At 48.1% G+C, this 13770-nt stretch overlaps 1 protein-coding gene across 3 annotated transcripts in view; it reads left to right on the plus strand.

Annotated features, from left to right (window-relative positions):
- The window catches only part of PAPSS1 (3'-phosphoadenosine 5'-phosphosulfate synthase 1), an 88488-nt gene extending 82526 nt beyond the window's left edge, over nt 1–5962 (plus strand). For all 3 annotated transcript variants that reach the window (XM_029076681.2, XM_016227259.3, XM_007666758.2), the window contains exon 12: nt 5254–5962. In XM_029076681.2, the coding sequence (XP_028932514.1) occupies nt 5254–5392 (139 nt within the window). In that variant the 3' untranslated portion in view covers nt 5393–5962. The remainder of the gene's footprint in view (nt 1–5253) is intronic.
- Nucleotides 5963–13770: the final 7808 nt, after the last annotated feature.

Here is a 13770-nt window from a genome sequence, read left to right on the forward strand (position 1 = left end):
TTCAGACCAGCTGGGTGTAGTTCAACTCGGCTTGGTAGAATTCTATTCGGAACTTAGAAAAAAAATCACGCGGGGCAGGTGAAGGAGAGAGACTGGGACAGGTGAATATCACCTGGATTTTTTTTCTAGGAGTTTGAAATCCATCAAGCGAGCTAATAACAATAATAATACCATTATTATTAATAATAAGCAGAAGCTTAGTAAGGATCATGAGGCAAGAAAGAAGAAAGGGAAAACAGTGCCAGTTTTTCTGTGAACAGCACACATGTAAGCATAACAAGAAACAGCCTGTGTGTGTGGTGGGGTTTTTTTTTGGTGTGTTTGTGTGTGTCTGGGCCTGTGTACGCACATGCACAATGCTGTTTGAGATTGTGGATCCTGAATCGGTCTTTGCAGTGTACATATCTCCAAGTTAAGTTGGACACAGTTCATGACCCACACAGGGGTCACAGTCTTAATCCCCATTTTCCAGATGAGGTAACTGAGACACCAAGAAGCGAAGCGACTTGCCCAAGCTCACACAGCAGACGAGTGGCAGAGCTGTGATTAGAACCCAGGTCCTTCTGACTCCCAGGCCCGTGCTCTAGCCACTAAGCCCCACGACTTGAAGCGCTGTGTAGGGCAGGGACTGTATCCACTGTGTTTCTCTTGTATCTAGAAGCAGGATGGCTCAGTGGAAAGAGCCCGGGCTTGGGAGTCAGAGGTCGTGGGTTCTAACCCCGGCTCCGCCACTTGTCAGCTGTGTGCCTTTGGACAAGTCACTTCACTTCTCTGGGCCTCAGTTACCTCATCTGGAAAATGGGGATTAAGCCTGTGAGCCCCACGTGGGACAACCTGATTACCTTGTACCTCCCCCAGCTCATAGAACAGTGCTAGGCACATAGTAAGCGCTTAACATACTGTCATCATTATTATTATTATTATTATTATTACCTACTCCAGGGCATAGTGCAGAAAGGCCAAGTGGAAAGAGCACAGGCCTGGAAATCAGAGGATCTGGGTTCTACTCTTCGCTCGCCAGTGTCTCCACTGTGTCCTTGGGCAAGTCACTTCATTTTTGTGTGCCTCGGTTAACCCATGTGTAAAATGGGGATTAAGACCATGAGCCCTTAGGTGGGACAGGGACTGCTTCCAACCTGATCAGCTCGGATCTACCCCGAGGCTTAGCACGGTACCTGGTGCGTGGTAGGCACTTCAGCAGTACCCTAAAAACAGCGCTATTATTGTTTTTGCTCTGCTAGATGTGTCTGCTGTATTTTGACTCAACCCAGTGGATTTTTAAAAGCACACCTCAACTCCATCCATATATGTACATAGGCAATAGGAAGTTTGATGGGGGAGGTTTAAAACACACCCCCTTATTGTTGAAACGACAGTTCTTAAAGTCTGCTTTTGCTAATAATTAGCTTTCTAAAGAACACATCTGTGGGCATTAGACTAGGACTGCTGTATAATAATCATGTCTCTTATGTAATTAACTGACTCTTACGGGCTCTCCCCGAAGAAAACAGTTGCATGCCCCAAGGATGTGGGAAAATACCTGTTTTTAATAAAGATTTGAGATTGTTTTTTCTTGGAATGTTGAAGTAGCTATTGTGATCTGTACTCCTTTACCCGGCACTTTCTTATATTGCTAGTATACTACCTCCTATGAAATCATTGGCAAAAACTGTAGATTCTTAGTGCCGTTCAAACTAAAAGTGCCATTTGGATTAAATCAACCTCTTGGCTAAAACCGGCATTAACTTTATTGTCACAATGCAGTTCTTTTACATTTCTTCTAAATAGTAATCTTAACTACTGGTTCATCTAACGGCCTGAGATGAGCACAGTTGATCAGATACATTCACTTATTTTGTGCATGTGGCCTTGATCTTTCAGATTTATTGAGCCAGGGCAGTAGATCGTGTCCTTTTTTTCCGGTATTTGCCAGCCAGGCACTGTACTAAGCATGAGGGTAGATACAAGTTAATCAGGTTGGACGCAGTCCCCGTCCCACGTGGGGCTCACAGTCTTAATGCCCATTTTACAGATGAGGTAACTGAGGCCCAGAGACGTTAAGTGGCTTGCCCAAGGTCACCCGGCGGATGAGTGGTAGAGACGGGACTAGAACCCCAGACCCGTGCTCTATCCTCTAGGCCACACTGCTTCTCCTTAAACGATCTGGCATTTCCTTGATTTAAAAGCAGTAACTGACCCGACCAAAATCCAGTAGTTTTCATGCAGTGGATTGGCGTCGTGTATGTTTTTTTAAATATTATTATGTGTTAAGCACTTACTGTGTGTCAAGCACTGTTCTGGGGTATTTACAAGATTTATTAGGACACAGTTCTTGTCCTTCAGTCCAAGTAGGAGGGAGGACAGGTATCGAACCCCCATTTTACAGATAAGGTAACTGAAGCACAGAGATGGGTTGAGTGGTTTGCCCAAGGTCACTCAGCAGGCAGTTAGCGGAGTCAGGATTAGAACCCAGGTCCTCTGTCTCCCAGGTCTGGGATCTTTAAGCCAGTTGATGTTTAAAAAGCGGAAAAGAAAATACTCCTTTTTCACCTGAATCCCTGTCTTCCCCTTACTCCAGCTGGTTGAAATAGGTGATATTGTACTGCCATTTGAATGGGAAACACTGTAGTCTGTTTTACCTCGTGGTAATTTTCCCCACAATTTTTTTTTTGCGTATATTGTTACGTTACAGCAAAAGGATGTTAAGTTCCAGATACAGTCAGTTCCTAAACTTGGGAGTTGAGGGCTTGAATAATAATAATTGTGGTTAAGTGGTTACTATGCACCAAACACTGTACTCAGTGCCAGGGTTGATACAAGATAATTGATCTGGGTACAGTCTCTGTCCCATCTGGGGCTCACAATCTAGGTGGGAGGGGGTACAGGGATTGAAACCCCATTTTGCAGATGAGGAAACTGAGGAACAGAGAAATTAAGTGACTGGTCAATCATAATGTTGGTATTTGTTAAGCGCTTACTATGTGCCGAGCACCGTCCTAAGCGCTGGGGTTGATGCAGGGTAATCAGGTTGTCCCACGTGAGGCTCACAGTTAATCCCCATTTTACAGATGAGGTAACTGAGGCACAGAGAAGTGAAGTGACTCGCCCGCGGTCACACAGCTGACAAGTGGCAGAGCTGGGATTCGAACCCATGACCTCTGACTCCCAAGCCCGGGCTCTTTCCACTGAGCCACGCTGCAGGCAAGTGGCAGATTAGAACTCAGGTCCTCTGACTCTCTGGACCCAGGCTCTTTCCTGAAGCTGTTTTCATCTCGCTTTACGAAGAAGTTGTGGTCTTGATGAAAACATCAGTACGGTAGCACAATTTCATCATAACCTGAGGTCCTTCGAGAACTCACGCCTGGATCAGCTCTACGTCCAAGGGATGAATAGTTTCTTACAACACTGCATTGCGTTTCATCCAGAAAGATGTACGCCGGCCGAAGAAGATCCCCCGACTTCTTAAAAGGAATACGTCTACCAACTCTGTGTGGTACTCTCCCAAGTGTTTAGGATAAAGTAAGCGCTCAATAACTACCATTGCTTAAAAATGCTCTGTCCCAAAACGTGCCGCGAAAGCACGTGTTCTAGACAAAGCGACTGGACTTCTTCTAAGGTGGCAATACTAAATTAAATTCCGAGGTATCACCGAAGATCCCTGACTGTGGAAAGGCAGCAGCGGTGACTGCTTTTCAGCAGCTTCATCTCTGGAGGGATCAACTACGATCCAAACGCAGCGGGCGTTCCGCTAACGCGAGTGGGGTCCGTTCTAATTCGTCATGCAGTCGTGTTTATTGAGCGCTTACTGTGTGCAGAGCACTGTACTGAGCGCTTGGGAGAGAACAGCAACAGACACATTCCCTGCCCTCACCGAGCTTACAGTCTAGAGTGGGGGAGCAGACATTAATGCTAATAAATAAATTACAGATATGTAAGTGCTGTGGGGCGGGGAGGGGAGAGAACAAAGGGAGCAAGTCAGGGCGACGTAGAGGGAGTGGGAGAAGAGGAAAAGAAGGCATCTTGGAGGAGATGTGCCTTCATTAAGGCTTTGAAGGAGGGGAGAGGAATTGTCCGTAGGATTTGAGGCGGGAGGGAGTTCTAGGACAGAGGCAGGACGTGGGGCAGGGGTCGGCGAAGAGATGAATGACATCGAGGCATAGTGAGAAGGTTAGCGTTAGAGGAGCCAAGTGCGCAGGCAGAAGGAGAGTAGTGAGGTGAAGTAGGAGAGGGCAAGGTGATCGAATCCATTAGCAAGCCCCTCAGAGCAGGCAATTCCTGTCAGTTGAAATTTGTGCAGCTTTTCCACTCACTGTCTGAACTGATCATCTTGTAGTACAGTGGTTGGCCCAGAGTAATGCTTAATAGACACCGTTATCGTTATTATCATTATTACGGGTTGAACCTGATCTTAGACACTTTTGAAATGGTATTTGTCCGACCCTTACTGGGTGCCAGGCACTGTACTAAGCTCTAGGGTAGATACAGGCGAATCAGGTTGGACGCAGTCCACCTCACACATGGGGCTCACAGTCTTAGTCCCCGTTCGGCGGCTGAGGTAACTGAGGCCCAGAGAAGTGAAGCGACTCGCCCGAGGTCACACAGCAGACGAGTGGAGGAACCGGAGTTAGAACCTCGGTCCTTCTGCCGCCCGGGCCTGGGCTCTATCCACTAGGCCGTGCTGCTCTCTCTTGTCAGTCCCTGTAGGTCGGTGCCACCATACAGGTAAGAAAAAGCAATGGGTAGAGAACGCGACTCCCCAACCCATCCCTGTGCAGGAGAAACAATTTTAATCTAAGCGTGAGAAGGACGTTTCTCTACGTCTGGGTCGGGTTCTGCCTCCTCTGCCTGTCTGGTTGTCCGGGAACGTTCTGGTAGGTAAGAAATCCCGCTTTGTCCTCGTGCCGATCGAATATGCCAGCTGCATTTTGTCTTTCGGGCTAACAGTTTCCCAAATATGTTTTCAATCTGCTCTGGCTAAATTACATTTAGAAATTTAAAAAAAAAAAGAAAAAGCTGTTTCTGTGAGTTCGAAAACATCTTTTCAGTCATTCCGGTAGAGTCTGAGGCAGTGTTCTGGAGCCGTGTCTGTATCAGTAGATCTGTTCCTTTACCAGGTGTGTTTGGAGCATCACAAAGAGAAGGAATATTTGTATTTCAGTCTCGTAAAAATATTTTATTTTCAATATGTATTTTTCTCTTTTCCCTCCTTCCCCCTTTCCTCCTCCGCTCAATTTCCTCCCTGTTTCTTTTCAGCCACGAAGACTTTGAATTCATCTCAGGGACCCGCATGCGTAAACTGGCCCGGGATGGGCAGAAGCCCCCCGACGGCTTCATGGCTCCGAAGGCCTGGACTGTGCTGACAGAGTACTACAAATCCCTGGAGAAGCCTTAGGCCGGCGTTCCCAGCCGTCTAATGCATGATTTATTCCCAGAAAGGGGACCACCCAGTCATCGCCGCTCAGGGTGTTTGGGGTGTGTGTGTGGCTGGGACTTCCTCCTCAGAAACAGACCTTCTTTCCTAACTCGCCATCATTCTCGGCCTGCCTTGTGGGTTTTAGCGTGGACTGGCATCTAGTAAACTGCTGGTTTTAATGTCTCTTCTCCCGTTTATTATGGTTAATGCTCCTTCGCTAGCATTTTAATATCTTTTTATATCGTATTTATGCCTCTGTCCCATTGATTTTTTTTTTTCCACCGCTGTGGCGTTGATCGTATCTACTAGAATCCAAGCTAAGTTTCTACTTCTTTCCTCTAACGGTAACACTATTTGTAGCGTATGGGCGGTTTTACTTTCATAATTCAGTGGCAGGACCCCTGTGGCAATTTAGATTTGATTTCACCGATACTGTAATGCAACATTTTATGTACTGTCCCTTATTGGCCTCATAAAGCTTGCTGATGTCATATGGAACCCCAGAGTGAACTTCCTTCATGCAACGTAATTAAATGTTCTAGCTTCTTATGTGTCCTGCCTGTGATCTTATCCAGTCTATACGCTCCCGAATAGCTGTGAACAATTAGGAGCCGACAACGGGAGACAGACAAGCCTGGGGGGGGCTTGGGAAAGCCTAGGAAAATTTGGGGGTTTTACTGTTAGAGCGAATGGAATTTTTAGCGGGGGGTTAGTGGTTTTTTTTACGCTGTTTGACATCCACCTTCAGTGCCGAATGCCTCCCCCTTCGATCGGAAAGTGAATAATGGGAACTCCTTCATTGTGATGAGAAACACAGTTCTATCTGGAAAGTCCCCGCACTGAAAGCCTATGTTGTATTTGCACCACGTCAGCCCAAGTCCCTATCCACCAGTAATCTGAGTTTCGGAAGAATGACCGAACGATCAAGACACGCCTGCATTTTTATGCTGTAAATCTGGGGTAGCGATCTCCCACCCCCAGCCAGAGAATCTCGGGTCTGTAGAAGGGCTCAACGCATGATGATGATAATAATTGTGCTATTTGTTAGGTGTTTACTATGGGCCAGGCACTGTACTGAGCGCTGGGGTAGATACAGGGTAATCGGGTTGGACACACGGGGCTCATGGTCTAGGAGGAGGGAGGACAGGGATTTTTTTCTTTTCTTTTTTTTGGGGGGGGGTGAGGATTGGTATTTGTTAAGCACTTACTATGTCCCAAGTACTAAGCACTCGGATAGATAAAGGTTGGACATAGTTCTGGGCCTCACAGTCTAGGAGGAGGGAGAACAGGGATTTTTCTTTGTTTTAATGGTGTTTGCCAAGCACTTCCTATGCGCCGGTCACTGTACTAAGCGCTAGGGTAGATACAAGCTGATCAGGTTGGACACAGGCCCCGGCCCACATGGTCCTCACCCTCTTAACCCCCGTTTTACAGATGAGGTAACAGGCCCAGAGAAGCGAAGTGACCTGCCCAAGTGGTGGAACTAGGATTAGAACCCAGGCCCTCTCCCTGGCCCGTGCTCTTTCCGCTAGGCCGTGCCGCTTGTCACGTGGATATTGAATCCCCACCGTCAAGATGAGGAAACGGGCTTAGAGAAGTTAAGTGACTTGCCTTAAGTGGCAAGGATCCGAACCCAGGCCTTCCAACTCCCAGGCCGGGGTTCTTCCCATGAGGTCACGCGGAAGTAGCATGTGTTGGGGCGGGTGGCCTAAACGGGGACGCCAACTCTTTGTTCAAGAAGCAAGTGAAGTATTTATTCGATTCGAGCAACCGAGAGTGGGGAACGGGGAAAAGGAAAGCGGAGCGCTCCCCTTCGTAAAAGCAGGGAGCTTTTATGCACACGGACAAACGGCTCTTCGGGCACTTGATACTATTTTCCCTTCTCCTTAACTCACCCAACAGCTAAGGCTGGCAGCTGCGGTCGGTCGGGAGAATCCCAGTGGAATCTTCTCGTTTTGAGTGGCTCTCTGCTGGCTAAGGAATTTGACCTGAACGGGCCCATCTGCCGAGTCAGTGGATCCAAGATGGAGTTGAGCCTCACGACGGCCAGTCCTTTACTTCCACAGGCTTTTGCTTTGACAGAGATAACATGTATACTGCAGTCAGTCAGTCGTATTTATTGAGCACTTACTCTGTGCCGAGCATTACCAAGTGCTGAATTGTACTTTCCAAGCACTTAGTACAGTGCTCTTCACACAGCAAGCACTCAAGAAATACGATTGAATGAATGAATGAAGTATTTGGGAAAGTACAATATAGCAATATTCCAGACACCTTTCCTGCGCACATTTTCACTCCTCTAACGCCAACCTTCCCACTGTACCGCAGTCTCATCTATCTCACCGCCGACCTCTTTCCCGTCTCCTGCCTCTGGCCTTGAACTCCCTCCCTCTTCCTATCGAGAGGCAATTACTCTTCCCCCCCTCTTCAAAGCCTTATTGAAGATACATCTCCTTGAAGGAGGCCTTCCCTGACTAAGCCCTTCTTTCTTCTTCTCCCATTCCCTTCTGGGTGAACCTGACTTGCTCCCTTTTTTCATCCCTCCCCCCAGCCCAATAACACTTATAATAATAGTTATATACCAAATAATGTTGGTATTTGTTAAGCACTTACTATGTGCAGAGCACTGTTCTTAGCGCTGGGGTCGTTCTTGTCTGTCCATCTCTCCCGATTAGACCGTAAGCCCGTCAAAGGGCAGGGACTGTCTCTATCTGTTACCGATTTGTACATTCCAAGCGCTTAGTACAGTGCTCTGCACGTAGTAAGCGCTCGAGAAATACTATTGAGTGAATGAATACGGGGTCATCAGGTCGTCCCACGTGAGGCTCACCGTCTTCATCCCCATTTTACAGATGAGGTCACTGAGGCCCAGAGAAGTGAAGTGACTTGCCCACAGTCACCCAGCTGACAAGTGGCAGAGCTGGGATTCGAACCCATGACCTCTGACTCCCAAGCCCGGGCTTTTTCCACTGAGCCACGCTACTTCACTTATGTAGATCTCTGTAATTTTGCTTATTTATATCAATGTGTATCACCCCCTCTAGACTGTAAGCTCACTGTGGGCAGGGAATGTGTCTAATATATGGTTATATTATACTCTCCCAAGTGCTTAGTACAGTGCTCTGCATATGGTAAGTGCTCAGTGAATTGGACAAAAAATATTCCCTCCCTTTCAAACTCATTCCTTCCCTTCTCAATTGTCCTCCCTCAGTCTCAGAGTTGCTTCAGACCAATTCTTTTCCTATTTTCCATTGGCTTTACGATCAGCTGTGAGTCCCTAAATAATAATGTCGGTATTTGTTAAGCGCTTACTATGGGCCGAGCACTGTTCTAAGCGCTGGGGGAGATACAGGGGAATCAGGTTGTCCCACGTGAGGCTCACGGTCTTTCTCTGGCTCAGAGTCCGTAGACAAGGGGAAGGCTTTGCAGCCCAGTGAGAGGTGATGTCTTTTCATTCATTCATTCATTCATTCAATAGTATTTATTGAGCGCTTACTATGTGCAGAGCACTGTACTAAGCGCTTGGAATGAACAAGTCGGCAACAGATTGAACAAGTCGGCAACAGATATGAGCTAGAAGCAGCATGGCCTAGTGGATAATGTCTGGGGCTGGGAATCAAGGACCTGGGTTCTAATCCCGACTCCACCACTTGTCTGCTGTGTGACCTTGGACAAGTCACTTCCCTTCTCTGTGCCTCAGTTCCCTCATCTGTTAAAATGGGGCTTACGACTCTGAGCTCCATGTGGGACATGGACTCTGTCCAAGCTGATTAACTTATAACTTCCCCAGTGTAGTGGCTGGCACGTAGTAAGCTCTTAACAAATACCGTAAAAAAACCCTCAAAAATAAAACAAAAAGCTTTCAGGAGGGGATTCCTCTTTAATATGAGGCGCTGTCTATCTGTTCTGAAAGTGGGCAGAGAGCCTCTTCGTGGCTTGAGAAGCAGCATGGCTCAGTGGAAAGAGCCCGGGCCTGGGAGTCAGAGGTCATGGGTTCGAATCCCAGCTCTGCCATTTGTCAGCTGTGTGCCCGTGGGCAAGTCATTTCACTTCTCTGGGCATCAGTTCCCTCATCTGGAAAATGGGGATGAAGACCGTGAGCCTCACGTGGGACAACCTGATGACCCTGTATCTACCCCAGCGCTTAGAACAGTGCCCTGCACATAGCAAGCGCTTAACAAATACCAACATCATTATTATTGAGGAAAGGGTAGATTTTTGGAATACAGTTAGAACTCTAATGTACTCTTCCAAGTGCTTAGCACAGTGCTCTGTACAGAGTAAACGCTCAATAAGTACTACTGGTTCAAAATGATGGAATAGGGCAAATGTAAATATTATCCTGAATGTTTAAGCTACAGGGATTCTATCTTGTCGCATTTACGGGTGTGAGCCCAAGTTTACTTCTCCCCGAAAGAATTCTTAGCGTCAGTTGAAAAGGAGAATAGTCCCCCCTTAAAAATGAGGAAGAGACGGAGTCCTTGAGCACCACTCCCTGTGCTACCAGCTGCTTACATTTCCACACCCACCCCTGCTCGCCGACAGGCGAAGCAGAGCGTAGTTGGGGGCCTGGTGATCCCCGGGGCCTATTTGTCCATTCCAAGCGCTTAGTACAGTGCTCTGCACATAGTAAGCGCTCAATCAATACCATCGAATGGTTACGCGTGGACACTGGTGCCGGGGAGCACGTTTTATCAGCAAGGCCGTTGTAGTCGGAAGCCCATAATAACAAGTCCAAATTAAGTTTTGAAGAAATCACCCAAGACTTTCCCTGCCCAATTCAGCTGTAGGAAGCAAGACCCATTTTTATCAATCCATCAGTTGGAAGGCTCAACGGAAAAGGCGTTATTGGGGAAAAAAACCGAAAGAGTAGACGCGTAACTAGGAAGGATTTTCTTTTTAATCTGTCAATTCTTTTCAACTGCAAAATCAAGACCACGGAATCGAGTCACGTTTTTATCGGAGGGGACCGATCATTTGTAAGTAGACGTAGAAGGAAGTAGATCTGGGGATTGTCAGTATTTCGGGAGCGCTTACTGGTGACAGAGCTTGGGAGACTTTGAGTTGGAGCAAAAACCTGCTTCTCTAGAGCTGGCTGGGGTTTAAAATCGGTCAGTCGGTTGTATTCATTCATTTAATCATATTTATTGAGCGCTTACTGCTTGTTCAGCACTGAGTACAATACACTTGTCAGCCGGGTGACTGTGGGCAAGTCACTTCACTTCTCTGGGCCTCAGTTCCCTCATCTGTAAAATGGGGATGAAGACTGTGAGCCCCACGTGGGACAACCCGATTCCCCTGTGTCTACCCCAGCGCTTAGAACGGTGCTCGGCCCATAGTGAGCGCTTAACAAATACCACCATTATTACAAATAAATTTACAGGTTGTCTCCCTCTCCTTCATTATGGGCAGGAAACATGTCTGCTAATTCTGTTGTATCATACGCTCCCAAGTGCTTAGTACAGTGCTCTGCACATAGTAAGGGCTCAATAAATAATAATGTTGGTATTTGTTAAGCGCTTACTATGTGCAGAGCACTGTTCTAAGCGCTGGGATAGACACAAGGGATTCAGGTTGTCCCACGTGGGGCTCGCAGTCTTAATCCCCATTTTACAGATGAGGTCACCGAGGCCCAGAGAAGTTAAGCGACTTGCCCAAAGTCACACAGCTGACAAGTGGCGAGCTGGGATTCGAACCCACGATCTCGGACTCCAAAGCCCGGGCTCTTTCCACTGAGCCACGCTGCTTCTAAATGCCACCGATTTTTTTTTTTTTCCAGTGGTATTTTATCAGTGCCAGGTACTCTTAAGTGGTGGGGTAGATTATTTTTTTTTTGATTGTATTTTATCAGTATCCGATATTCTACTAAGTGCTGGAGTAGATTTTCTTTTTTAATGGCATTTAAGCGCTTTCTATGTGTCCAACTCCGTTCTCTGTGCTGGAGTAGATAGGAGTTCCTTAGGTCAGAAACTGTCCCTGCCCCATATAGGGCTCCCAGTCTAAGAAGGACGGAGAAAGGATATCGAATCCCCATTTTAAAGTCAAAGAAACAGTAGACAAGACTGTAAACTCGTTGTGTGTGGGGATTTTTTCTATTTGTTGCTGAATTGTACTCTCCCAAGTGCTTAGTACGGGGCTCTGCACACAGTAAGCGCTCAATAAATGTGCTTGACTACAACTAAGGCACAGGGAAGTTAGGTGACTTGGCCAAGGTCACACAGCAAGCAGTAGGTCGAGGCAAGATTAGAACCCAGGTCCTGCGACTCCCGGGCCCGTGGTCTTCCCACTAGGCCATACCCCTTCTCATCAGTAGCATCAGTTGGGGTTTGGGTGATTGTCTTTCTTAGAAGTTGACTGTGATTCCCCCGTAGATTGCGAACTCTGGGTGAGACAGGGACTGTGTCTGGTCTGACTTCACTACGTAATAATAATGATGGCATTTGTTAAGCGCTTACGATGTGCAAAGCACTGCTTTAAGCGCTGGGGGGATACAAAGTGATCAGGCTGTCCCACGCGGGGCTCACTGTCTTCATCCCCATTTTCCAGATGAGGTCGCCGAGGCACAGAGAAGTGAAGTGATCTGCCCAAAGTCACACAGCTGACAGGCGGCGGAGCCGGGCTTCAAACCCATGACCTCTGACTCCCCAGCCCTTCCTCTTTCCACCGAGCCACGCTGCTTCTCTACATCTACCCCGACGCTTAGTACAGAGCCCTTAAATACGGGCCTGGGAGTCAGCAAGTCACGGGTTCTAATCCCGACTCCACCACTTGTCCGCTGTGTGACCTCGGGCAAGTCGCTTCATTTCTCTGGGCCTCAGTGACCTCATCTGGAAAATGGGGATTAAAACTGTGAGCCCCACGTGGGACAACCCGATCACCTTGTATCCCCCCAGCGCTTAGAACAGTGCTCGGCACATAGTAAGCGCTTAACAAATACCGACATTCTTATGCTTCCCGGTGCCTCGGTTCCCCCATCTGGAAAATGGGGATTAAGACTGTGAGCCCCACGTGGGACAACCTGATGACCTTGTATCTACCCCAGCGCTTAGAACAGTGCTCGGCACATAGTAAGCGCTTGACAAATACCAACATCGTCATCATTACGATTATTATTACTATTATTAAGTCGAGTTTCCCTGGAGCAAGCCAGGGTGGGCTGGATTTGGCCACAGGGAGGCAGCATCGACCACAGCCACAACCCCCTGCTACCTAAGTGACTTTGTAATCTGAAATTCCGGTTCATTAAGTGATGCGCTGTGGTGGGGACTCAGAGGTCATGGGTTCAAATCCCGGCTCCTCCGCCTGGGCAAGTCACTTCTCTGGGCCTCAGTTCCCTCAACTGTAAAACGGGGATGAAGACTGTGAGCCCCGCCTGGGACGACTGGTGAGCTTGCGTCCTCCCCAGCGCTTAGAACAGTGCTTTGCACGTAGCAAGCGCGTAACAAATGCCATCGTTATGTGGGGGGCGGGGAGGGAGGCTTAGCCTTATGCAGGGGGACAGGCAACTGGAAAGAGCTGTCCTAGAAGAAGGGGCTAAAGGGAATCAGGTTGTCCCACGTGGGGCTCCCAGTTTTAGTCCCCATTTTCCAGATGAGGCCCAGAGAAGTGAAGTGACTTGCCCACAGTCACCCAGCTGACAAGTTGCAGATCCGGGATTCGAATCCATGACCTCTGACTCCCAAGCCCGGGCTCTTTCCACTGAGCCACGCCGCTTCTCTGAGGTATGACTGTCTGAGGAGGGCTCTCAGAGGAGTTGTGATTTTAGGGGGATTTTGATCATAATAATGACGGTGTTTGTTAAGCGCTTACTATGTGTCAAGCACTATTTTAAGCACTGGGGTAGATACAAGGTGTCTCACCTGGGGCTCACCGTCAATCTCCATTTTACAGATGAGCTAACTGAGGCAGGGAGAAGTGAAGGGACTTAACCTTCAGGTCGCGGAGCCGGGTCCAGAGCCCAGATCCTTCTGCTTCCCAGTCCGGAACTCTATCCGCTAAGCCACGCTGCTTCCCACGAAGTGGCCGAGATGTCCACAGCGACGCGGTTTACCGGCTCGCCTTAACACCGGTGCAAAGACCAGCGGGCTCCAGCCCTCAGACCTCAGCCCACTGACCCCTGGACATCTTCTTATACCCTCCAAAACTCCTTGCCCCTCCCTAGTTCCTACCGTAAGCCCATCATTGGGCAGGGACTGTCTCTATCTGTTGCCGAAGTGTCCATTCCAAACGCTTAGTACAGTGCTCTTGCACATAGTAAGCGCTCAATAGATACTACTGAATGAATACCTGAAGGTGGGCATCCTCGCGTCTGACGTCAGCGGTCTCTGAGTTGACACGGGGGATAACAACGGGAAGAA

Source organism: Ornithorhynchus anatinus, chromosome 12 (assembly GCF_004115215.2).
Source record: "Ornithorhynchus anatinus isolate Pmale09 chromosome 12, mOrnAna1.pri.v4, whole genome shotgun sequence".
Lineage (NCBI taxonomy): Eukaryota > Metazoa > Chordata > Mammalia > Monotremata > Ornithorhynchidae > Ornithorhynchus > Ornithorhynchus anatinus.